Source organism: Acipenser ruthenus, chromosome 4 (assembly GCF_902713425.1).
Source record: "Acipenser ruthenus chromosome 4, fAciRut3.2 maternal haplotype, whole genome shotgun sequence".
Lineage (NCBI taxonomy): Eukaryota > Metazoa > Chordata > Actinopteri > Acipenseriformes > Acipenseridae > Acipenser > Acipenser ruthenus.
The window spans coordinates 54,387,481-54,415,094 of NC_081192.1; the positions used below are offsets into that span (position 1 = coordinate 54,387,481).

At 40.7% G+C, this 27,614-nt stretch overlaps 1 protein-coding gene across 6 annotated transcripts in view; it reads right to left on the bottom strand.

The window, feature by feature from the left end:
* The window catches only part of LOC117400325 (ras-responsive element-binding protein 1-like), an 80,610-nt gene that overhangs the window by 20,899 nt on the left and 32,097 nt on the right, over positions 1-27,614 (bottom strand). For 4 of the 6 annotated variants that reach the window (XM_059022554.1, XM_059022553.1, XM_059022556.1 and 1 more), the window contains exons 2-7: positions 27,227-27,349; positions 26,257-26,456; positions 24,222-24,311; positions 17,659-17,822; positions 4,385-4,529; positions 3,606-3,745 (exon numbers count right to left, since the gene is read on the bottom strand). In XM_059022554.1, coding sequence (XP_058878537.1) covers positions 3,606-3,745; positions 4,385-4,529; positions 17,659-17,822; positions 24,222-24,311; positions 26,257-26,456; positions 27,227-27,347 — 860 coding nt within the window. In that variant the 5' untranslated portion in view covers positions 27,348-27,349. Of the gene's footprint in view, positions 1-3,605; positions 3,746-4,384; positions 4,530-17,658; positions 17,823-21,942; positions 22,083-24,221; positions 24,312-26,256; positions 26,457-27,226; positions 27,350-27,614 lie in introns of those variants that run through there. The other 2 variants (XM_034000118.3, XM_059022557.1) reach the window with 2 other exon arrangements.

A 27,614-nucleotide genomic window follows, 5' to 3' on the forward strand; every position in this document is an offset into this window, starting at 1 on the left:
AGCAGCATCCGGATATTGAGCCGAATTGGGATTTTTTTGAAAACGCTGACAAGGTTTGCCGTTAAACACACATAAACTTCAAATAGTTTTTAACTTCCCTAAAGCCTCCCCAACCATGCATCTCAATTGATCTGCAGTGATAAGCAATATGGGCTACCAGCTTTAATTCAAATATGTTTGACAGTTGACTAAATCCTGTGTCAAATAAAGTTTGCACATTTGAAAAAGGAGAGGCGTTTCTTACATGCTTCTCAGTTTACTATGAGTTACCAGATCGCTGTGATGTGCTTGGAGTTCACATTTACAGTATCTGCAAGCCGCCTTCGCCTCATAGCCAGGTACACCCCTAATCCATTCTTTTAAACCTTTTTCTTTTTCACAGTATTTGCGGTATTTCTTTCCATATTCCTCCGTCCCGACTCCCGTAGGATGTCACCCCCCTGCCCTGATAACTGTGACTGACTTACCCTAACGCTTGTGTGCAGGGGGCCGACATTGACCATTTGTTAAATTAAAACAATTTTGTAACTGTATTCACCTTTAATAAAACTCATTAAATCTACCCAAAAAAACCACAACTTAAAAGTACCCCAAAAACTAGCTACCATGACTGGACTGCGCATTCTGTTTGTGCTTGTGTGAGTGTTCTGTGACTGCTTGTTTATGTTCTGTAATGTTCTGTTTAGGACTGTCAATTAATCTCAGTTAATTTCTGTGATTAATGCATTCTTTTTTTTTTTTTAGATTAATTTTAGAACACGTGTTAAATCGCCCTCTGTCTTGACCCTCTCAACATACCGTAATAGAAAGTTAGTCATGGAACTGCATTATGGATTGATGTATGTGAAGTTTACTTATTTTTCTTTAACTTTCTAACAGTTAATTGGATAGAAAGACTATTACTTGTATCTGTTAGTTCCAGTATCACAGAATACATCTTAAACATTTTAAAATCACGATTAATTTTTTCAAGCGCTTGACAGTCCTAGTTCTGTTGTTCGGCACACTGGACCTGCAGAGCGGTGCTAGTAGTCTTCATCCTAGCCCTTGAAAGAACGCTCACAGAACTGCTCATGTGAAGCGCAGCGTCGGGTATATATATTATACTAAATGTTTTATTAGGTCCGTTAAGCACTGCTTTTGAGATTAAAAAACCTAACATGCATTTGTTGTGTACTCCAGCAATGCCACTGAGTCAGTGGTGTCCAATTATTCTGACAAATGAACATTGTGTTAGTCTCAATGCAGAATAGTTGTTGTTGGTTTACTGGATGCACAGCCATTGTGCAGTGGATACTTACAACATGGATATCATAGTCTGAAAAAGACTATAGAATTTTTGTGTTTATTTTAAAAAGATGGTCTGATATGATGCACATTTTCACAGTACAAAAGACTTGAGTTAGGTGATACTTGTGTCGCTGCTAGTTTAGCGTGTGTTCTGAATAAACCATTCCAGCTCGATCATAAATCCTCCAGAAACAGGGCCGGTGTTGAGATTAATCCACCCCCGCTCAGTCATTCAGCGGACACCCACAATTAATGTAGCAGGTAACAAACAGTGCTGAACAACAATTACTTGGATGGGGGGAGGCATTGGGTTATTTAATTTTCTTGGGAGAGGGCTTCAACTATTTATTTATTTATTTATGTATTTATTTATTTTTTAAAACAAGGTTTTCCAGAGTTCTGACATTTATAATGTGTGCATTTTGTTTGCCTTGGAGACTCTTTTTAGTTTGTGGTATTCACAAAACCAAAGTCATTCTTAAAACAGTGTTGTCGCTGTCCCTGTGGAACTGAGTGTCAGAAATGCATTTTAATGGCTTTCATTTTTTGCCCCTGGTGTCCTAACCCAATTAAAAAACCCCGGAAACAATGGTCAACCCAAGTTCCTACCATGCCACTGCAATAGGGGAGTTTACCCACTTTTTTATTTACCACTACAACACTAGATAGATGGATATATAATTGTTATTTTCTCAATTCCAATCTCAAAGTTAACCAGAATACTATAAACCATGTTAGAGTTGTAATACCAACATTTTTAATATGCATGAAGAGCAGCAAAAAGTACATTAAAAACTCAACTTTGTTTATTTAAGTGCAGTTTACCAGGGTACTTGAATTGACATGCTTATATACAGTGTAATATACATTATGCATTATAGTTGACATATTTAGAGAACTCTTGTACAACTAATACTACACTGTCCATAATGTATTTATTGATTATATAGGCACTTTGGGGTGGTTATGAATGTTATATAAACATGATCTGTTTGCCTGGCTACCTTGCTTTTAAAATGGCACTATATTTGCCTACACCTTTTTATAGTTCTATAAAAAAAAGTGATACATAAATATGTTTAGTGCCAACCCCCAGTATGCAAAGCTTCATGGATTTTGCCGTTTCCTTTTGAATAGCCTGGGTGGGAACAACATGCCCTGCAGCAAGACAGGTTCTGCAACTCTGTGCTGACATGCTGAAGCAGCTCTCTCCCTGCCACTTATCTCGTTCACACCGCCCTTCCCGCAGCTCTCTCAGAGTACACTCTGGAAAGCAGTGTGCCCCCTAAACACCGTTCTAAACAAAAATTATGAAGGTAGGTCGAGAAGGGTGCCTTATAAGCAAAAAAATCTGATCTACAGTATAGGTAAATTTAGCAGTTTAACCAGAAAACCTATTGGCACCTCAGTATTCTTTCCCCATTTGTGTTTAATAAGTAACAATTACATTACCAAAAAAGCAACAAAAACAACCCATAGGTAAGCATTTCATTTTCTGCAAACAACCCTTAAAACTTATTTTCCCTCTAATCTCTGCAATATGTCACATTTTATATAGTACTGCCAAATAGTTAATTTGCATAAAATAACTGCAGGAGGACAACTGTTACTGTCCTTTGGCAGTTAATGATGACAACTATACAAGTAGATGAGTTTCAAGTGGAAGTTCTGGCAAGTATGCAAATTGGAAATCTGCAGAAACATGCCATCTCAAAAGGATATTTTTAAGAAGCAGGTACGAGTTCACACATTGGTATCTGTTCCAAATTTCCCTTTCTTTGACTCCAGTGCCAGCCAGCAAATTTGTTAGAAACATCCTCCCCATACCATTCACTGTTCTACCTGTGAAATATGACCCCCAGGCTTTATTATGACCTTAAGTTAGACGTATACAAATGTGGCAAATTAAGTGGATACTATAACAAAACATAAAATAATTTAGTCAGCATTGTAATGGGATTAATACCATACCAGATACTTCACAGGTTTTGAAAACTATTCTCATGTTGTGGTAAACTGCCATTTGGGGGATTCAGCTTCCAGAACACACTATTTAGCAGTGTACGCCAATACTGGGATCTTTCTGAGCAGCCAGTGTCCATGGGGTTTCAGCTTATGTGTTTGCCCATCCTGCTGCTCAATAAAGTGGCTATGCGTGCAAGCTAGGGTAGTTTCTCAGGGGCCCCTTACCAGCCAGGACTGAAACTAGCGCCTCTGAACTCATTTCACTTAAAGTAAAAGCAGACGTAAAATGGGAAGGTTTGTCCGAGATAAACAAACAGCAGTGTGCCAAGTTTGCCTCACTGTTATCTTACCTGAGTGTGGTATCAGGATGAGTCTCCATGTGCGTCTCTAGCCCATATTTGCATATAAATGTCTTGAAGCAGATGGGACAGTGCAATAATTCTTCATCTGCTTTAGTTTCTTGCTCGTCAGCGAGGCTGTCCTCTGCTACCTTTGGGGAAAAGCAAAAGAAAGCACAACTTTAGCATCCTTAGTACTGTGCTTCTAAATGGTCACTTTCATTTGGCAAAGACAAGAATACTCTTCTAAGCTGTCGGTTTTGCATTTCTTAACATGATTATGGGGTGGCATAATACATAACACACATTAAATATACAAATGCACTTCGATAGGTATAAACACACACACACACACACACACTTACTTGAAGTCATTCCTACAGCAAGAGTTTTAGCTTTTAATTTTATTGTATTCCTAACATGAACTTGTAGTACTGGCAGAAATAAAGACATATCTACCAGACACAGAACTCAAGGAACTATTATATTTGTATAAATACAGATATAACAGAATGTAGGCATTGAACTCATAACATGACATTTCAAATCACTGCTATACAGGAAAAAGAAGGAATCATGAAATAGTAATTTATAATACTTTATTACAGCTAAATGTCTTAATAAACAACAAACATTTTCAATTATATTTCTGAGGGGTCATTTGAACAAATGAACTAACTAAACAAACAAAAAAAAAGTCCTGCTGTAAAACTGGAAGTAACCAACTGATAAACATGAGAAAGGTCTGGTTTCTGCTCCTGTTTGCAATATGGCGGACACAAGCCACCCACCTTCTTATTTCGTGGCTCCTCTGTCTTCTCATGCCCCCCTTCGTGGCTTAGCTTCCTCTTGGCTGACAGCCTCCTGCGCTTCATTGGAAAGTGAGGGCTGGAGGGGACTGCAGTGCTGGGGTCCTTCACATGGATCTTCATGTGCCTGAAAGAACCCATAAAATAAATAGAACCATATTCCAATAGTCTTCCTGTCACTGCCCCAACATCACTATGACCAAATCTGATTATTTAAAGAACGAATTATGTCAAAAGGCCAAAATATCTGGCTCTAAACTGTTAAATATTAGCAGTGATCTGGTTACTTTAAATGTAAACGTAAGTTAAATAGATAGCTTGACAGTTATAATTAATGTATTCTTCAGGGCATTAAATATAGTATTCTAGAAATAATACATTTTTACAAATAGTCATTTTCTATTCAGGATTTGAAGGTAAAAGGTAAAACCAAGATAGGTAAACCATCACAATATGTCAGTTACAAACCTTAGTATGGCAATGATTTCTGTAATGCACTGTTTTTTTTTAGCCTGGAATTTAAAGCTTGTATGAGCCGCTGTCAAAAATACTTTATCCTACATCCTGTAGTTGGGTACTTCAACAGTTTTCCCTGAATTATAATGAACAGTGGAAAATGGCAGAGTACATTAAGAGATGCTGAAGAGGCCCTTTCATATGTATTTTTGGTAATAAAAGGCCCTAGCACACTGAGCAAATTCTAAAGTGAGGGTTAGGTTACTCAATGTAGCTATTAGCTGCCTGAAATAGAAATAGAAATGAATATTATTATTACTATATATTTCTTAGCAGATGCCCTTATTCAAGGCGACTTACAACTGTTACTAGATATCACATTATTTTTACATACAATTACCCATTTATACAGTTGGGTTTTTACTGGAGCAATCTAGGTAAAGTACCTTGCTCAAGGGTACAGCAGCAGTGTCCCCCACCTGGGATTGAACCAAGGACCCTCCGGTCAAGAGTCCAGAGCCCTAACCACTACTCCACACTGCTGCCCATGAAATGTCAGTAGTCCACTTGTATCATTACACCAGTCTTTCTAAAGTGTCTTTTTTTCTCTCCAGAGTAACAAGAAGAGTACTTCATATCTTTGTTTAAGCTAAACTGTACCAGATTGAGACAACACATTTTGTAAGAACATTTTCGCAGAACAGCATCTAAACACAGGGAGTTTGCTATGACTGCTGATTAAGCTGCTGCCCATCTATCACATGCAACGCCCTCTCATCTATGAAGTTAAAATAACAGCTTCATGCTTAAAGAGATGGCCCTGCCTTTCAAACCCCGATTTAAAAAAAAACATCTTCCTCTGTAAGGTCTGTATAGTACAGTATTTTCAATGTTGGAATATGAACATGCAAAAGTGTCACACTATTTAAGAATCTGTCTTTGCAAACTCGCTCCACTGTGCTATTTTTGTTGTTGTTTTTAGAAATAGGGAACCACCCAGGTGGCAAGTACTGTACTCCTAGCGCAAAAGGTACATAAAGGCAGTGTTTCTGAAGATTAAAGAGGAACAGTCTCCAAATGGCTGAATTCATTAAATTCCAAAGTGCCAATAGTACCAAATACACAGGGGGGGATGTTAGAAGCCTCAATGGCTTAGTGGAGGAGTGGCTGGGTTTACACTGGTAGAGGTCATGAGATTGACCCTTTCACCAGCAAGGGTTTCACTTGTTGGATAAAAAGTGAAAATAGAGTCGACAGTGGCCAATATAAAATGATGTATTATTCCAGACAGTAAATTGTACTCCTGCCATTCAGGTTACATGTTTTAAGCCCCTTGCACTTGGACAACACAAACTGGTGGTTTCAGAAACCAATCAACACTGTGTTAAACCACATTACTGGCATTCCCTTCATTCACAATTACCTTTTCAAAACGTTATGATAGGTAGCAAGAATAGGCTATAATTGAGGCACATGCCAACCACAAAAACATGCAGGTGTCATTCCGTGACAAATCAGGACACCCAAGGGTAATTTTAACACAGTACTGTCTCAGATGTTAATGAAACTTTGTTACCTATGGTGTTTTTTCAAATTGATTGGACCAGTGGTTCAAAAGTTAGAGAGGGTCACAGTTTTAGGTTTTCAGCAGACCCGCTGTGTTTGGGGTGTCCTAATTTGCCATGGAATAATTCATTTTTAACAGGAAACTATCTGATAAAGTTATTATACCTTTTGTTATATAACTTGCCTGAAATATATAAAAGACTAAAACAGGATAGCTGGAGATGAGCTGTAACTTGCTTGTTGCCGTCACAAATATGTGCAGATGTGTTTGTTTTTACCAAAACGGCACCCTGTCTCTTTTATGGTGACAAGTAGTATTGTAAATGAAATACATGTTTTGATCCTGTTAGTATGGAGTAAGTAATAAAAAGAACTGAATCCACATTGGGGTCTGTTTAATTGATATAAACACCATTTAGAACAATTGAATGAAGCCCATCAAATCTGAGGGCTTCTACCATAAACAGGCAGTCTAGATGATTATATCTCTCAATCGGCTTTGCCTGGTGGATGTAAACAGGGAATTGAGTAAAATGAGCCTCCAAGGACCATTAAGCTCCAAAATGCATGCAATGAAGCTTGTGCTTCAACATGAGGCAGGAGGGGGGCTGTTTCACCATAAAAGGTCTAAGCTTATCAATGGTTCAAGTTTCAGCTCAGCTTTTATAGTAAAACAGTAGGAATATATACAATTATGCTGCTCAAGAGCTTTGGTAGTCTAACTACCCAGTAATTTGGTAGCAATTGAAAAAAAATGCACTTAAAAGGAAAACCTTTGCTACACAGTTTGGACACATAATTAACCCTTTTTTGAACTCCCTAATTGTTAGAATTAGTTGTAACACACCAGAGCAGTGATTCACAGATGGGTCACTCACAACTCCTTTCGTAATGCGAGTTGCTCATCATTTTAACAATGGAGTTTCGGTCACGCATTCACAATGGTGCAATCTTGCATGGAGTTAAAACGGATCTCCTAAGGTTTCATTGGGGAACAAAGTAAAGGGGTCATCAGAGTCTGGAGGATGCCACCTTGACTTGCTAGTCTGTTTATAGTTGGTGTTATGTACAGTATGTGCTGTGCTTCTGTTTACTGGCTTACTGCTTGGCGCAGGGGTCTTTTTTTTTTGGCAGACCCAAGTCACTTCAATGGGGTTCCAAACTAGAAGAAGTTTGAAAACCACTGGCTTAGTACAACCTGCAAAGCAGGATTTGTTTACTATTCATAGGCACAGATGCCAACGAATGTACTAAAAGGAGATTATCTTGCATGCCATTTATTTATATCCATTTGCAGTGTTGTGTCTTTATATGTTGCTGGTCTGTCAGAAGCAGTGCAGCTCTTTCTGTTCCTGAGGATATTCTATCACTGCAGGCTTAACCCCCCAAAAAACCATAATATCATTAAACTGGTGCAACTGTTTTGGAAATGATACCACTGGCAGGAGATGAAAAAACTTTTCTGTGACTGGGTGACCAACGGACTACCAGGATATTTAGGGATTTCATAAAAGATTTGTTTTTTAGGGTTTGCTTACTTGTTTTTTAGTTCGCACCACCATGCTTGATGAGTGGGTAATTCACGGAAAGTTTTTAAAATTTTTTTTTTTTTTTTCTTTAAAAAATGTAGTCGTTGCCAATTAGTTTTTATTATTTTCTCCCCAATTTGAAATGCCCAATTATTTTTAGGCTCAGCTCACCGCTACCACCCCTGCGCTGACTCGGGAGGGGCGAAGATGAACACATGCTGTCCTCCGAAGCGTGTGCCGTCAGCCGCCCGCTTCTTTACACTCTGCCGCCTCAGAACTACAGCGTCGGAGGACAACGCAGCTCTGGGCAACTTACAGGCAAGCCCACAGGCGCCCGGCCAGACTACAGGGGTCGCTGGTGCGCAGTGAGCCGAGGACACCCTGGCCGACCTAAACCTCCCTTCCCCCCGGACGATGCTCGGCCAATTGAGCGCCGCCCCCTGGGAGCTCCCGTCCACGGTCAGCTGTGGAATAGCCTGGACTCGAATCGGCGACGTCCAGACTATAGAGCGCATCCTGCACTCTTGCGAGTGCTTTTACTGGATGCGCCACTCGGGAGCCCTGGAAAGTTACATTATTGCTTCACTATATGTGCCTTATAGAGAGGGAGTTATTTTATTTGATACTTTAGTCAGATGTGTTGTTATGTGTCCTGCGCCCCCCCCCCCCCCCAGTTTATAACGCTCTCCAGTTATAATGCTCATATTGTGTGTCCCCTGAGACCTACGTTATAGCAGGGGGGGCGGGCACTGTATATCCATTACTTATTACACAATATGCCAATTGATGCTAACAATTCATCCCAGTTCTGTGCGGTAGAAGAAGAGCTGGAGCTCTGTTGTTCCTGGGACATCTTAAAAGAATTATAGAAAGAAAATACTACTATTATTAATATGAGGATAAAAGTTCACTTAGTTGTGCTTAACAACATGCATTTATACATAAATAATAGGCTATACGAGAGGTTTCATTTGTGGCGTATTTTGCATTCTTTCTTGTCTGTCTGTGTAGGGGTGTGTGTGTGTGTGTGTGTGTGTGGTTTGGTACGGCTTTGCTGAGGAATAACGTGAGATTCCGTCAGTTAAACAGGATCTTGACTGCTGAAATCTCGTGACACACAAGCATGATTCCTGCTCTGGTTTACATGGGTTTTTACAGCTCTTTTTATTGTGTGAAAGCGATTGACCCTGCCCATAAAGTCGCGCTGACCAAAGGATGTTCTTTTGCTGTTTCATGATGTATTCACGTGACAACGTCACGCAGTCATGACTGTAGAGTTGATTTTAATGTGCATGTAAACTCAGCCAATGTTTGTTAACAGCTAATAAGCTAAAAAAACATGACCGTTTTTTTTTAATAGAGAGACAGGAATAGCACTCTAAATTAATCTGGAGTGTGGTATACCTTGAAGTATACAAGGTGAGTGGGAGGTGCTATCGGCTGGATTTGATTACTAAGCCTCTCAGGGTAAAGGTCAAAGCTCGTTGACAGATTAAAACAAGTGTAGCCAGGGACAATCATGTCGACTAGCTACATCATGTTGGTTCTGAACTGGCTGTGCTGGTTTTGCAAGGTGTGTGCCTTAATGTGAAACTACAGAGAAGTTAATTTATGAAGCCTGAGTGTGTGTGTGTAAAAGTAAAGAAATGGCAAGGCTACATTATTATTAGCAAGCAAAGCCCAGGCTGCCTGTTCCTGCACTGACAACTACCCTTGCTTGTGCAGGCTTCTGAAAGAAAATATGTACAACTCCTAAAGTCATAACTTGAGAGAGGATAAAGCCTTTCAAAACTTCTAGTTTTGCTTTGGAAACTAGCCAATGTATTTATCTATAAACAGACTGATATAAATTTACTATATCAAGACAAACTGCTAAAACCTACTGTAGATACACTTCTAGTAGACAAAATAGGTGGAAATTAGGTAAATATGACTTACCAATTTTAAAAATAGCTTCAGAAAAACATGTATGTGGTTAGTGGTATAAAGCATTGTGCAAAGCAGGGGGTTTGCTAAGGGCTTGGCCTCAGGTGTGAACAGTTACCTTATGAAAGGAGTCCAAATCCTTGTGTTCAAATGCAGGCCACATCAACCCACTGTAAACCAAGGCAGCACAACAAGCCTCTAAGTATTGCTCACCCTTTAAGCCTGCAGGGCATTTTGACTGCAGTTACAGTGCCTTGCGAAAGTATTCGGCCCCCTTGAACTTTGCGACCTTTTGCCACATTTCAGGCTTCAAACATAAAGATATGAAACTGTAATTTTTTGTGAAGAATCAACAACAAGTGGGACACAATCATGAAGTGGAACGAAATTTATTGGATATTTCAAACTTTTTTAACAAATAAAAAACTGAAAAATTGGGCGTGCAAAATTATTCAGCCCCCTTAAGTTAATACTTTGTAGCGCCACCTTTTGCTGCGATTACAGCTGTAAGTCTCTTGGGGTATGTCTCTATCAGTTTTGCACATCGAGAGACTGAAATTTTTGCCCATTCCTCCTTGCAAAACAGCTCGAGCTCAGTGAGGTTGGATGGAGAGCATTTGTGAACAGCAGTTTTCAGTTCTTTCCACAGATTCTCGATTGGATTCAGGTCTGGACTTTGACTTGGCCATTCTAACACCTGGATATGTTTATTTGTGAACCATTCCATTGTAGATTTTGCTTTATGTTTTGGATCATTGTCTTGTTGGAAGACAAATCTCCGTCCCAGTCTCAGGTCTTTTGCAGACTCCATCAGGTTTTCTTCCAGAATGGTCCTGTATTTGGCTCCATCCATCTTCCCATCAATTTTAACCATCTTCCCTGTCCCTGCTGAAGAAAAGCAGGCCCAAACCATGATGCTGCCACCACCATGTTTGACAGTGGGGATGGTGTGTTCAGGGTGATGAGCTGTGTTGCTTTTACGCCAAACATAACGCTTTGCATTGTTGCCAAAAAGTTCGATTTTGGTTTCATCTGACCAGAGCACCTTCTTCCACATGTTTGGTGTGTCTCCCAGGTGGCTTGTGGCAAACTGTAAACGACACTTTTTAGGGATATCTTTAAGAAATGGCTTTCTTCTTGCCACTCTTCCATAAAGGCCAGATTTGTGCAGTATACGACTGATTGTTGTCCTATGGACAGAGTCTCCCACCTCAGCTGTAGATCTCTGCAGTTCATCCAGAGTGATCATGGGCCTCTTGGCTGCATCTCTGATCAGTCTTCTCCTTGTATGAGCTGAAAGTTTAGAGGGACGGCCAGGTCTTGGTAGATTTGCAGTGGTCTGATACTCCTTCCATTTCAATATTATCGCTTGCACAGTGCTCCTTGGGATGTTTAAAGCTTGGGAAATCTTTTTGTATCCAAATCCGGCTTTAAACTTCTCCACAACAGTATCTCGGACCTGCCTGGTGTGTTCCTTGTTCTTCATGATGCTCTCTGCGCTTTAAACGGACCTCTGAGACTATCACAGTGCAGGTGCATTTATACGGAGACTTGATTACACACAGGTGGATTCTATTTATCATCATTAGTCATTTAGGTCAACATTGGATCATTCAGAGATCCTCACTGAACTTCTGGAGAGAGTTTGCTGCACTGAAAGTAAAGGGGCTGAATAATTTTGCACGCCCAATTTTTCAGTTTTTTATTTGTTAAAAAAGTTTGAAATATCCAATAAATTTCGTTCCACTTCATGATTGTGTCCCACTTGTTGTTGATTCTTCACAAAAAATTACAGTTTCATATCTTTATGTTTGAAGCCTGAAATGTGGCAAAAGGTCGCAAAGTTCAAGGGGGCCGAATACTTTCGCAAGGCACTGTAGGAAAAGCTAACAACACATTCTGAAATAGTTCCAACTTAAAAATCAAGAAAGGGTCCAATGAGGCATATTTTTGTTTTGTTTTGTTTTAGTTCAATTGCAGTTTTAAGTACAACCAGTAAGGGAGTTAGATACAAACACGGCACATGCAGCTACTGCAGGCAACCTTTACTCTGCGGTTATTTTTGGTTGTACCAAGGAAACACGCTCTTGAGAGTAAAAGGTATTGCTGGCAAGTATACCAAAAAAAAAAGTACTCGCCAAATGCTTTATAATGCCACAAGGCAAAGAGATGTATTTGGGTTTTTTTTTTAACTCCAGAGTTCACAACACTGCGGTGGTTTCTATATAACTACACATAACTAATCACCAGCTACATCTTCAGTAATTCATAATTACTTTAATACTACTCATAATATTTACTAGTTTTTCAATTTATTTAAAAACAATGGATCTTTGTTACTACATTCAATATGTCTAGTTGCTACTTACTTGCATTCCATATTCTCTTGAGCACAGAAAGATGCTGAAACTGCAGAGAGCGTGCATCTACTAACAGATTTAAACCTATTCTCACTTACTATATTAATTTGGTAGAAACTATCTCATTAGTTTGCTTTGTGGCCCTAACAAGCATAAAGTACATTACAGATTTTAAAGATAAAGTACCCACGTTTGTGGTGGTTTCTTTTTCTGTAAAATTGGAAGGCCTAAAAGAAACATTCTGCAGCTAAGTAAACTGTGAACATGATGTACCGTGTGCTATACTAATAAAAAAAACATGGTTAAATAAATACAAAAACCTAACTCAAGTCAGCTAGCATATCACACAGACAGCATATCAACAACTGTTTCAATTCTGCAAAAAAACACTTTGATACAACAAAGAACAGGTATTGAAGTGAATCTGTGAAGCTTTTCTAGCCTAGTTAGTGCCTATGAAAGTATGTAAAAGTATACCACCACAGTAGGGCTTTTAGGTTGCATGTCTATTGCTTCACATTTCCTCATTTGCAAACAGGATTGACAACATGTTTTAAACAGTAAGCCAAGGACCCCATGTGAGTGAACCATTTACAGTAACACACACCCTTTCAAAGCACTTCATAAAGTCCTGCCCTTATGAAAGAAAAAAAAAGCTATGCATCTTCATTCATTCCAGAGGTTATTTTCTACTTTCCTTGTAATTTATGCATATTTATATTTATATTTATTTATTGTGCCATTAAGATGTAGGTAGTTAAACATGTACCACTGAACAGGAAGCCAGTGTTTATCTCTCCAATCAGCAAAGCCTGCTGGGTGAAGATACCATTACTGGGAGGGTTTAAAGCCATCTTCCCACTTCCTCCAGCTTCTCAAACAACTGCCACACCCATTACATTCAATTCCCCAAACCCTCCTCTTGTGTTATCTTTCAATCGCATTGCATTTAGCTCCGTGTAGAAAGTGACAATAATAAAATGTGAATGTGCAGAAGCAGTTCCTTTTCAGATAATATAAGAACACATTTTCTTAAAAAGAACAGCTTGGCAGGTCATTAATTCCACAGCTGTTGTATTAATTATCTTTGGGTTGGACTTGAAATTTTATTCAACAGTTCTGCTTTTTATTAAGCAGTGTGCATACAGTAGGAGTTACAGTATTTAGTAATATCATGGTTTGAATTGCGAAGTCAGGAATTTCTTATACACTAAACAATGCCCACCAAGTATTAGATAAAAGCTTATAGTTTAGCAATTATTCTCTATAACATATACTGATAAATAAATAATGTAATTATTCACAATAGATGTTGTTTAAGTAATGCATGAATCGCATATGCTGTTGTATGGCAGCAGTTCAATTTCATATGAAACCCAATACCGACCACTCATCCTAGACCTCATTCACAAGAAAAGGAACTTCACTTTAAATGTCCTCAGGAAAACCAAAGAAAGGAGTCGACAGGACCTCGTAAAAACTACTGTAGTTTCTGGGAAAGAAAAAATCTAATACTATAAAATACTTTTTAAAAATGTCACTTTAAGTTTGTTAGATTGCTAGCTTGTGTTTTCAAACTTAATGTTAATTATCAACAAAACAGGCTTAAATATGTAGTATAGCACAGAACAAGGGCCAGTTACACTACATAAGAACACAAGAAATGAGTATATTAATGTTTTTTTTTTTTTCCCAAAGTAGTGCTTCTATGACAAAGAGATTACATCGTGCAACATTTTGGTTCCTTTTTGTATTTTAATAAATTATTTTGTTCTTAATTTATTAAACTGTTCTAAAATGGTGTTGGTTTCTTTAAAACACAGAACACAGAACTTTATATATATATATAATTTCGCTAGATATAGATATATAGTAACTATGTACTAGAGAGGAGGGCTATAGTGGAAAACGTTTGACCCGAGGGAAGACTCTTGTTACCGACGGGGCTATAATGCCCAAAGCCGCAGGATACATCATAAGTAAATAAATAAACAGAAAATGTTTTTGAAGTTCATGCCGCATACAGCAGTTATAAAGGTTTTTTTGGCGTCCAGCTCTCCGTGCGGCTTGCTGACTGCTGCATAATCCCGTTTATGTCCCGGTCGTCATATTTGTTTACATCGGCTTGTCAGAAAACAGTGGCAAGACGTGTTAATCACCATTTTAGTGTTTGGAGCAGCTTTCTTTTGTATTATGTTTTGTAATTCATTTTCTGTTAAATCACAGAATCGGTGTGAAGACATTTTCTCTTTTTGCGAGTGCCGATGGTGTAAGGATGTCAGGGCAATAGTTTAATCTATTTTTGCTCTGATGATGAGGTTTTAACCAATCACAGGCCAGGATTTTCAACCACAGATTCTCATATACATATATATATAGACACACACACAGTGCCTATTGTAAGTATCCACCCCCCTTGGACGTTTTCACAGTTTGTTGTGTTACAACCTGAAATGCATTTAAATGGGATTTTTTTCCTTTTGATTTACACAACCTACTCAACACTTTGTAGAGGCAAGAGAATTTTTATTGTGAAACAACAGTTAAGAAAAATAAAAAACTGAAATGTCTTGGTTTATTTATTTATTTCTTAGCAGACGCCCTTATCCAAGGCGACTTACAATTATTACAAGATATCACATTATTTTTACACATTATTGTTTACGTACAATTACCCATTTATACAGTTGGTTTTTTTACTGGAGCAATCTAGGTAAAAGTACCTTGCTCAAGGGTACAGCAGGAGTGTCCCCCCACCAGGGATTGAACCCACGACCCTACGGTCAAGAGTCCAGAGCCCTAACCACTACTCCACACTGCTTGGTTAGATAAGTATTCACCCCCCTGAGTCAATACTTGGTAGAACCACCTTTGGCAGCAATTACAGCCTTTTGGGGTAAGTCTCTACCAGGTTTGCACATCTGGATCGTGCAATTTTCGCCCATTCTTCTTGGCAAAATTGTTCAAGCTCTGTCAAGTTGGATGGGGATCGTTGGTGGACAGCAATCTTCAAGTCTTGCCACAGATTCTCAATCGGATTCAAGCCCGGGCTTTGACTGGGCCACTCTAGGACATTCACTTTCTTGTTTTTAAGCCACTCCAGTGTTGCTTTGGCTGTGTGCTTGGGGTCATTGCCTGCTGAAAGGTGAATCTCCGTCCCAGTCTTAGGTCTTTTGCAGACTGAAGCAGTTTTCCTCAAGGATTTGCCTGTATTTAGCTCCATCCATTTTGCACTCTACCTTGACAAGCTTCCCAGTCCGTCGATGAAAAGTATCCCCATAGCATGATGCTGCCACCACCATGCTTCACAGTAGGGATGGTGTTACCTGGGTGATGTGCTGTGTTGGGTTTGCACCAGACATTAACGCTTTGCATTTAGGCCAAATAGTTACATTTTTGTTTCATCGGACCACAGAATCTTTTGCCACATCTTTCCAGAGTCTCCCACATGCCTTTTTGAAAATTCTAAGCGGGATTTTACATGGGCTTTTTTCAGAAATGGCTTCCTTCTTGCCACTCTTCCATGCAGGCCAGATTTATGGAGTACCTGAGCTATTGTTGACACATGGACAGTTTCTTCTATCTCAGCCATGGAATGCTGTAGGTCTTTCAGAGTTGTCATTGGCCTCTTGCTAGCTTTTTTGACCAATGCCCTTCCTACCCGGCTGCTCAGTTTGGGAGCACGGTGGTGCAGTATACCTCCCACTTCTTAATGATCGACTTGACTGTGTTCCAAGGGATATTCAATGCCTTTGAAATATTTTTATACCCCTCCCCTGATCTGTGCCTTTACACAACTTTATCCCAGAGTTGTTTTGAAAGCTCCTTGGTCTTCATGGTAGTATATTTTTTTCGAATGCACTACCCAGCTGTGGGACCTTACAGAAACAGGTGTATTTAATCTGAAATCATGTGAACCACTTTTATTGCACACAGATGGACTCCATTTAAGTTATTGTGTGAAATCTGAAGGCAATTGGTTGCACCTGAGCTTACTTAGGAGTGTCATAGCAAAGGGGGTGAATACTTATCTAATGAAGACCTTTCAGGTTTTTATTTTTAATTGATTTGTTTCCCCCCATTTTTTCACACATTGAAAGTGTTGAGTAGGTTGTGTACATCCAAGGAAAAAAAAACATTTAAATGCATCAAACTGTGAAAACATCCATGGGGGGTGAATACTTACTATAAGCACTGTATATATATTCTACTGTGAAGCCCCACTATTTGAAATTAATTCTTAAAAACAAACAACTCAATGGACTCTATGGCATTTTGTATTTATGGTTGTACTTTGTGCACCTTTACTATTACTTTAAAAGTTGTATTTAATTTTAAGAAACTAGATCAAGTTGAAGGACCCCTTACTTCTACTTTTTTTCTTTTATAAACATTGGACTTTAAATTCAGTTCATGTGAATGCAGTCAAGCATTTTGAATTTCATACACAAAGCTTTATCAAAAGCCTTCCTGCACTTTGATTTTTAACCTACAGGTACTTCCATCTTTTGCTTTCATGTTGAATCTGGATATACAGCAGCACACACCAAACAGATCATGGTATGTACTCGACTCTACATAATACATGCCTTAATACACTCAATCATAAATAATAGTAAGTCAAGATCTCAATCAAGTGTCTTACTCAAAGTCAGCGTTGCTGGATTTTTTTTGTCATGGAAAGCTTTTTCCATAGAGCAGGTATATCATAAGCAGTAGCAATGTACACTTTACCCACACTTCCATACAAGCATGCAATAGGCAACTATTAGACCAAAAAGGTCTTTATCCCATATAATCTAGTGTAATACAACATTTTCCTTCCCAGCAACATAAGCACAGGTTTATTCACTCAACAAGTTCAGTAGAATGTCTGTGTATGTCAGGTATACTAGGTAAGGTTGAAAATAACATGTTTTGGATAATGTGTTGTTCAAAAACTTAACATTGTATAAAGTAAATTGTTTTCTGGAATTACGTGATACCAAAATTGTCCTCTTTTAAAACAAACTAAAATAGCTCAAGAACCCTCAGAGTTTGCCATCACTACTGGCAAGTTTATGTTCTTCATTGAGACAGCAGCCCTGCTCAGCCAAGTGACCTGCTTCTTTTCAACTACCTGCTTATTGTGCAAGCACTTCTCGCCAGATTGAACTTTACAAATCCAACTTAGAGCCAGCAGTGTGGAAACAGATCACAACTCAAAGTGTTGAGGGTTTTTTTTTTTTTTTTTTTTTACCTACACCCATGGAATGTACATGTACAAATGAAATTGTGACATACATATATTATTCCTCTCAATTGGAGTAGCGGTTTTCTAGATTTATGTACAAATGTATGGGTGACTTGTGTACTTTAAGTACAGCAGCCTGCAGTGCAGCACTTGGCAGACAACTGGTTCTAGCTCACTGGTACTGACCTGTGCATGTTGCCATTGGTGGTGAAGGTCTGGCCGCAGACACTACACTTGTAAGGCCTCTCTCCAGAATGCACCAGCATGTGGCGATCCAGGGAGCTTGCTGAGCTCAGCGACTTCCCACAGATACTGCACGAGTGGTCTGCGCCGCCGCTGTCAGAGTTGTGCTGCAGGAAGGGAAGATTGCTTAGAATTTTTTTTTTTCTCCCCAAGATATTTAATAGAGGAGACATATTCTATTATAGTCTAAGTTTAACAAACTTTATTTTATTATGTTTCTCATTACCTGTTCAGTCTATTGGTCAGATTACAAAATGCTGTAGTTGTTTTGTGTATCTCCTGTTTCTAGTGTAACATTTGACAGATATATATTCTTTTTTGCACAGAGAGAGTCAAGCCACTTCAAAAGACAGTCCCAGGTCATTGTTTTTCACTTCACTAATTTTAGATAAACCAACACAGTGGCCTGAAACTGTTATTTAAAATCAGTATGGCTACTACACTAGCTTAAAACAACAACTCACCATCACCTTCAAATCAAGGACTGCATGCTGTGCTTCCCCACCACTCTGACCTACCTACTTCTAATCTCAACCCAGAACACCATGCTCATTTGTCCTTGAGCATTTGATGGAGAAACGTGTCAACTAAGTACAAAGCCACAAACATCAGCCAGATGGTAAAACCTGGGTTTATCCACAAAGATGTTAAGGTCCTGTGGCAAAGTGGCTGAGTGGATGCAGGTGCAGGGGCGGTGTAATGCGGTAATGAAACACAGAGATTTGTAATCCTGTTTGGAAAGGACTTTAATTTCTTTTTATCCAGGTCTGGTGACCAAAACAATAATCCCCCGGCAATACACAACTATGTGTACTGCACGGGGTAAACAATAACGGGATTGCAGTCCCAACTATTAAATACGATATCTGACCCACAATAATACATACACGGCCACCAGTCCTGGGTGCGTGCAGTAGTGCTCGTGGTGGGTGATACAAGTTTATTTAGTGATAGTGGTGAAGTGATGTTCCACCTTAGTGCTGGCCCTTGGCGACAGCTCTGGAAACGTGTTTAGCCGTCTAGTAATCTAACAAACGACAATTACAAACAAACAAAACACAACACTCACAATACTGTTTCTCACAGGGTCTCTTTCAGTCCTTCTCGGTTCTATTGTAAACCAAACCAAATGCGAAGGAACAGATTGCGATTCTCCATCCCCTTTTATGCTGTCACACATGACTCCTTGGTAAACGAGTGCAACCGCCTCTCCAATCTGCGGCTGCCACATCGTTTACCTTCTGGGTCAATGCATTATTGAGTCTCGCCTTCATCCAGACTGGCCGACTTCCCGACCCTTCAGACCAGCCCGTCCAAAGAACTCTGTTCTCGCTGCTTAGTGCCCTCACAGGTCGGGAGGGAGATTTACAACCAAGAATCATTGTATTCCTGTCACATATCCCACCACTCAGAGTGGAGCCGAAGGAACACTCGGCTGAATCTATCTTTCCCATTACTTCCCCCTCCCGGGAAAAACTTTTGATGGTCTTTCCCAGCACAGTGTACCATGCAGTACATGAAGGGCTGCAATGCCAGATACCACCGAGTTATCCAGGCATTGCTGTCCTTCATTGTGCTTAACCACTTGAGTGGGGCGTGGTCTGCGACAAGATCAAATAAATGTCCCAGCAGGTAATATCGTAAAGAGTGAGTAGCCCATTTATCGGCCAAACACTCTTTTTCGATTACGGAGTAGTTGTGCTCCCGAGGTAGCATCTTTTTACTGAGATACAGTATCGGGTGTTCTACCCCGTCTACCTTTTGGGACAAGACAGCACCTAAACCCACGTCCTACGCATCGGTCTGGAGGATGAATCTTTTGGTGAAATCAGGTGTGATAAGGGTGGGGGCCTGGCAAAGTTTACGCTTAATAGTATCAAACGCCCCTCTTTTTGGTGAGGTCAACTAAAGGATTAACCACTGTGGCATACTCGGGGATAAAGCGGTGGTAATAACTGGCTAATCCCAGTAGTGACCTCACCTGAGTCTTGGTTTTGGGGATCGCCGCGTCGACCAAAGCCTGGATTTTGGTGACCAGGGGTCTCACCCTTGCATTTACCATTAAAAATCCCAAATATTGAGTCTCTGTCTTGGCAAACGCACATTTTCTCAAGTTAGCTGTCAGCCGGGCTACCCTTAGAGACTGAAGGACGGCTGTAAACCTAGCCAAATGCTGTCTCCAGGTGGAGCTGTAAAATCATCACATCATCAATATACGCTGCTGCATATTCATGATGTGGGCGTAAAACCTGGTCCATCAGTCTCTGATCTGGAACCAATTGTTCCCCAATCGAAATAATTTTTGTGCTAGGAGTCTCTGGACAGGGGCCTAAATCATCCTCTACATTGCCTGGGGCTATAAATAAGACATCCCTTGCCTGCCAGGGCTTTAATAAATTTACATGATAAATTTCACGTTCATTACGGCGATCAGGCTGTCTAAATTCATAATTCACCTTTCCTGTAGCCCGAATCACTTCATATGGCCCCTGCCATTTACAACGTCATTTCGATTCTGACGAGGGAAGTAGCAGCATTACCTTGTCTCCTGGTCGAAAGGTTTGAAATAGTGCATTTTTGTTGTAATGCTGCTGTTGCCGGTGCTGAGCCGATCTGAGGTTGTCCTGGGCCAAATGACTGAAAAAATCCAGACGATCTCTTAGTAGGAGCACACAATTCACTACGTTTTTGGATGAGCCTTTGTGCTCCCACCCCTCTCTCAACAGATCGAGGATGCCGCAAGGCTGTCGGCCGTACAAGAACTCGAAGGAGAACCCTGTCGAACTCTGCGGCACCTTTTTCATTGCGAAAAGGAGGTAGGGAAAAAGCAATGCCCAATGTTTTTGCTCTTCCGTTACAAAACATCTCAGCATCTGCTTCAAGGTCTGATTAAAGTGTTCCACCAATCCGTCCGTCTGTGGATGATAAACAGACGTCCTGATGGGATGTATTTTTTATATTTTATATACCTGCTGTAACGTGTTAGACAAAAAGTTGGTCCCATGATCAGTCAAAATCTCCTTGAGGATCCCTACTCTGTGGCTATTACAGCGGCACTAGTGGACCTCAATGGAACTGCCTCCAGGTATCGTGTTGCATAATCTACCACTACTAATATATGCTTATGCCCGGAGTCAGAAGGTAGCACAGGGTCCACTATGTCCATTGCAATGTGTTCAAAAGGAGTGGAAATAATCGGCAGTGGGAACAAAGGGGCAGGGCGCACTCGACCCGGTGCTACTCGCTGGTAGTCTGGGCATGTGGCTACATATTTCGACACATCAGTATGAAGACCTAACCAATAGAATCGAGCCAATATCCATTCCCTTGTCTTGTCAGCTCTGAGGTGCCCGGCAAAAAGGATATCATACGACAGCCTCATGACCTCGGTCCGACAAGACGGGGGAACCAATAATTGTGTTACAGGCTGTCCCGTGCCCGTGACTAGATTTACCCTATACAGTAACTGCCCCTTGATACTGAAGTGTGGATATACTAGCGCCCCAGCGCCATCAACATTCTTACCTTCAACAGACTGGACCTGCCCCCAAGCATGCACTAGTGACGGGTCATTATGTTGGCCCCACACTATGTCCGCGCTTGAGTACCACATGTCCAGGCTATTGAGAGGGGCTGGAGTAGCATCTGCCCTGGATGGCCCAGTAACCTCGCCCTCTCGGCCACACTGCGTTCTGACTCCCTTTGACTGGCGTTTATTACCATCCGAGCACTCTCCCACCAGACCCCAGCCTTGTCTCAGTGATGCTCCCTCCCATTTTGCGGTCCTTCTCTCTTTATTCGTTTTTCTAGGACGGAAAATAGGAGAAAACATTTCAGCTTGTTTTTCACCAATTTGTTCCCTTTTCTTTTTTTCTGCCACGTTTACGTGTGCGGCTGAGACTGGCATTATTTGCATTAATTCTTTAAATTTTGGCCAGACTCGGCCCAGAATAACTGGATGTGGCAACCTTTCCGCCACCCCTACTACCAGGTGACGTTTTATTGGTCCTACTGATAAATATACTTTTAGTGTGGGGTATGCTGCCATGTCTCCATGGACACAGGAGATGGCCACCTGACCTCGTGGCTGCCACGACACACCGCCCAAGAGAGCTGTTGTAATCAAGGTTTGCTCACGTCCTGTGTCCACTAATGCGTGGGCTTTCACATTACCTAGAACCACATCAACCATACAAGGCCCCTCCCGACCATTTTCCCCACGCTTACCTATCTCAGGTGCCCAATTACACGCGGCCACGTCACACTCCATGGCAGTGGGGCATGACCTGGGCAGATGTCCCTGTTGGTTGCACCTAAAACAAGTTGGGGGGACAGAGGGAGCAATGGTTAGATATCTGTCCTGTTGCTGGTATAGCAACAGGGCAGGGGCAGCACCTCTACCCCAGCTGGGGGCCAACCTTGGTGGTAAGGGGGCCCATTGAGGTCGGCGGTCTCGGAGGTCTGGGTCCCGGGGCTGATGGTGGTGGTGGTGGCGGAGGAGAAAGAGGATGGGCTCAGCTGCTCCGAAGGGCGGGAACCGACAGTATCCCAGTCTGGGTGGAGACTACGGAGACCAAGCTTGGGTATCAGCGCCGACCACATGTCAAAACTGCTCCACAACCACTGCTTCCCCCATTTGCAGGTTGGTTTTCTTCTCGAGGGTCAGACAGTGTACCATGTGGTCACACAACCGTTCCGCAACCACCCTGGGGCGTGTCTCTGGGGATCTTGAGTACTCCCTGAACCATACCCTGTGGGTCTCTGCCGTAATGTTGAGAATGGCCAGCTTGACCAGGTCGTAACTGGTGGCGTTGAGGTCGCTCATAGCCTGGCAGGCTGCCTGAGCCTCCCCGATCAGGCAGGGTCCCAGCTGTCTTGCCCAGAACTCCCACGGCCATGACGCAGTGGTAGCCAGCCGCTCAAACGCAACCAGGTACGCCTCTGGGTCATTCTCCGCTGTCATCTTCATCGCCCGAGCCTTCAGTGCCGACATTGCTGGTGTTCCTGTAGGGGCTGGTGCTGTGGAAAGTGCTAGCCGTACCTGTTCAATGAGTGCAGTGTAATGCTCCTCCCTCCTTCTCTCCTCTGCGTCCCATCTGCTGTCCAGCGCCTCCAGCAGCTTCACCAGTGCTTTCCGATCCATATCCCACACCTAACACCACGCGTGTCAAAGTGGCTGAGTGGATGCAGGTGCAGGGGTGATGCAGTGCGGTAATGAAACACACAGAGATTTGTAATCCTATTTGGAAATTACTTTATTTTCTTTTTATCTAGGTCTGGTGACCAAAACAATAATCCCCGGCAATACACAACAATGTGTACTGCACGGGGTAGACACTAACGGGATTACAGTCCCAAATAATAAACACAATATCCGTCCCACAATAATACTAACACAGTCACCAGTCCTGGGTACGTGCAGTAGTGCTCGTGGTGGGCGATACAAGTTTATTTAGTGACAGTGGTGAAGTGATGTCCCGGCTTAGTGCTGGCCCTTGGCGACAGCTCTGGAAACATGTTTAGCCGTCTAGTAATATAACAAACAAGACAAGACAATTACAAACAAACAAAACACAACACTCACGATACTGTTTCTCACGCGGTCTCTTTCAGTGCTTCTCGGTTCTATTGTAAACCAAACGCGAAGGAACAGATTGCGGTTCTCCGTCCCCTTTTGTGCTGTCACACATGACCCCTTGGTAAACGAGTGCAACCGCCTCTCCAATCTGCGGCTGCCACATCGTTTACCTTCCGGGTCAATGCATTCTTGCAACGGAGGCTCGCCTTCATCCAAACTGGCCGACTTCCCGACCCTGGGAAAGAACTGTCAGACCAGCCCGTCCAAAGAACTCTGTTCTCGCTGCTTAGCGCCCTCACAGGTCGGGAGGGAGATTTACAACCAAGAATCATTGTATTTCTGTCACATGTCCTCACATTTTATTATGCTTTAAAGAAAAGCACTCAGATTGATCTACTCAGGAATCTTATTCTTGTTTATTATTATTATTATTATTTTTATTATTTGTTTATTTAGCAGACGCCTTTATCCAAGGCGACTTACAGAGACTAGGGTGTATGAACTATGCATCAGCTGCAGAGTCACTTACAACTACGTCTCACCCAAAAGACGGAGCACAAGGAGGTTAAATGACTTGCTCAGGGTCACACAGTGAGTCAGTGGCTGAGGTTGGATTTGAACCGGGGACCTCCTGGTTACAAGCCCTTTTCTTTAACCACTGGACCACACAGCCTCCTGTGTACAGGATGTGTCTTTGTTCGTCAACATTTCACTATCTGACCTTCTGGAGCAGGTGGTGAGCAAACTCACACACGTGAATAGCTGAGGCAAAGATGTTCTTTCCATGGTTTATGATGCTGACAAATCCAATGGTGTCTGCCGAGCAGTAAAAGCATGTTTTTTTTTTTATTTATAGAAACAAACTAAATTATCCATCCGGAAACTAAACACATACCACTAAAACAACCATACATCCAAGTTGGCCTACCTGTCGAATGTGCATAGTTAGCTGGTGTTGTGTCATGCAGTTCTTTTCACACAAAGGGCAAATAAATAAGGACTTTTCTTCTTTGGCTTCCTGTAACAGATGAGACCAATCAAAATGTAAACCACATCATCTGAAGGTAGGCCGCGAGCAGACACACAAACTGTGGCATCAAAAAAGATGTGCAGGCTCAGTATAAACACAGTGATGCACATCATAAGTACTATCTTATGTCATCAGTGATACTAAGAGTGCCAGTATTACAAATATCTCTATACCACATGCTGTGGACTTCTGCAATATCATTTTGATTACATGATGTTAAAAAGATCAAAATTATGTTCATGTAGTTTTTTGTTTTTTTTTCTTTTTTAATTATGTCTCAATCCTAAAATTCTAGGTGATGCAAAACTTTTGGCCATAGCTGTACAGTGCATTCCTCTCACCTCAACCATCAATCAGATAATGTGGCCATGCTGAGTAGAGAACAGAAGTACTTGTTGCTATATCTGCTTCTTTTAAATTAGCCAAGCCTGTCATCAATGGCCACCTGCCTTTTGGTTCAGGCATGAACTTAATTGAGTCTGGTTACTGTTTCACCTTGAAAACACAGATCAGTGTACACCAGAGGGCTCAGTCTGATCGAGCTAATATTGACTTTAGAGCTGATCATTAACTAGACCTACTCCCATACCAGCACACTGTGCAGTACATACCACGATCCTGGTCAACCAAATAAAGTGGCAACTGTTACAGGTTGAACAATGCTAAAGGTTGAGGCATAAAAGTCAGACGCAGTCTTATTTAACAATTATTATTATAATGTTTGCAGCACAATTCTCACAATAATAATTTACCAAAATGAATAACTTTTAAAAGACACTTGTACTGCTATCCGCTTCAGTTTCCTAACACCTTCATGTTTATTTTCAAGAGTAAGATAGTGTTATATGCCCCCACATGTTGCTGCAACTGTTTAAATAACGTGCCTGTATTTTTTCTTTCATTGTTAACTTCCTGACAACTTTCACAACTTCTAACTTTAAAAGTAAGTTTCTCTTTTCAAAATGGTCACTCGAGTGCACTGGGGTTTCAGATCTGTCCTCTAAATCACTGCAGTAAGAGTGATAAAAAAAAAAAAAAAACATAACACATGCTCTGGCTTTTCTGTTTCGTACCACATCATGGATCATTATTGCTGTGTTACCTGTTTGACAATTTGGACAACAACCCTTACATTATTAGTGCACTAGAGCAGACATTTTGAAAACAGCTTTGAAACAGACTTTAAAAACTTCTAAGTGTAAAAAGCTCAGGATGTTAACAATGAAAAGAAAAATTACAAGTACATTATTTAAACAGTTGTAGCAACATGTGGGGATGTGGAACTGTGTATTTTTCAGAACTCCACTACTTACTCTTTAATGTTTAGATATTACCTTTTCTTTGCCATAATAGTTTAATTTATGGCTCAAGCAGATATCAACTTTTTTTTCATTGATTTATTTGAAAAAAAACATTCTGTAAAGGAAATGGGCCATTGCCCTCTCCATGCCTCAAAAGTACTGGATTCTGCAGAGTAATTTCTGTTTTTTAACCATGCATAAATAATACCCGAGGGGAACATCCCCTGGGCGTTGACTCGACAGAATCCGGTATTTCCATGTCGACTGAATGCACTGTGGAAATATTTTAAACAAAACTTGATTTAAGTAAATTTTGTACCACTTTTGTGAGGCTGGAGTGAGCAAGAACCATGTGCTGTGTACTGTACATATCACAAATAAGTGGCTATACGCATTGAACATTTTGATCGGTAACAGGCTAGTATAATGTGCAGATTTCAGCAAAAAAAAGTGTATTTGTATACTGATATTCTCTTAGTAAAAGAACAAGCAGTAGGTCGTCTCTTTGTAGAATACTTGAATCTTGAGACATCTTCACATACTGCATACATTTTGTGCCTTTCTCCTAATTAAATAATTATTTAAAAAAAAAATTAAATAAATACGTTTTTAATTCCTACAAGCTTCTGTACCTGGTTCCGTCTGCCAGTGCGGTTTGGCCCAGGAGATTTTGTTGGTGTTTTCAGTGGCGAGTTATTGCTGTTGCCATCGATCTTTCCCACACCCATTACAGTTGACATCATGGCATTGATGGAGGACAGGTCCACACCATCGGAACTGTTGGGTCCAAGTCCATTTTCATCGGCTGGGGAAAGAGATTTGCAGTTCTTACCTGTTGAGAATCACTTTTTTCACTAGCGGAAGCTTGCATAACAAAGCAATACAGAACATTGCATCTGTTTAGCAATTAAATAACAAAACTTTCTAGTTGAAATGTTTGTCAAAGAATTGTCCAAGTTTATTTGGTATTTTTTACAATTGAGTGTTTAATGGTTATAAATGATTTTAAATAAAACCTGGATGTTATTGTTTCCATTTTATTTATTTATTTAAAGCTCTTTTGCAATATTTTTTTAATAATTTAAATTTTTAAAGACATGCTGCGTCTTCTACATCAGTTTATCAATTTAAAAACAGAACTCAATCTCTGGACCACACAAACAGAAAACAAATAAAGGAAATTTAACATTAAAAAAAAATTGAGAGCAAAGGAATATCACAATCTATGCAAAGCTGAAACTGCAAATTAGTACCTGACTGGTGCTGTCATTTTTAAAGCACACGGTCTGTAAAACATTCCCTTTTAAATCAAAAAATCGGAATTTCCTCCAACTGTAATGTACATTTTATTCAACTGAATAAAAACAATGAGGGTCTCTCTTTAATTTTAATAGAAGCCTAAAGAAAATCATCTTTGAGGACCTCTCCACACATTTTTAATTATTTCAAAAGAGTAAAAATAAAAATGATACTGTACACAGGACTGTACTGATGAAGCATAAGCCATTACGTGTATAGCGGTGCTAATACATTTTTATTAACCTGCACTTGCTTTACACATATGGCACACAACGTCACTTCTATATGTGCCTCGAGCTTTACCTCCATTGTCCTTTTCTGCCAGTGCTGTAGCAAGACTTTCTTTCTGGTTTGTGGAATCACCAGCCACGACCGTAGAGGGTGTAACCTCGGCATCTGCCTTGGCTTCAGCTGCACTTTCCATTACTGAATTAAGAAAGGAAAAAAAGGGGGAATAAAGACTGAAACAGTAGCAGCTATCTGTGAGACAGTGGGCAAAGTGTCTACTGGTGATGCTTCAACTGATGATGGTGTTTTATGATGCAGACACCTGTCCAACAAGGGCTGCGACCCACAGGAAACATTTCTCACGCAATCCAACATACAGTTGTCTGGCAGTAAACAACCTTCAGTTCTCTCTGCAATCAAACCAAAGACTTCTACAGTGAGTTAAAAAAAAAAAAAAAACTAT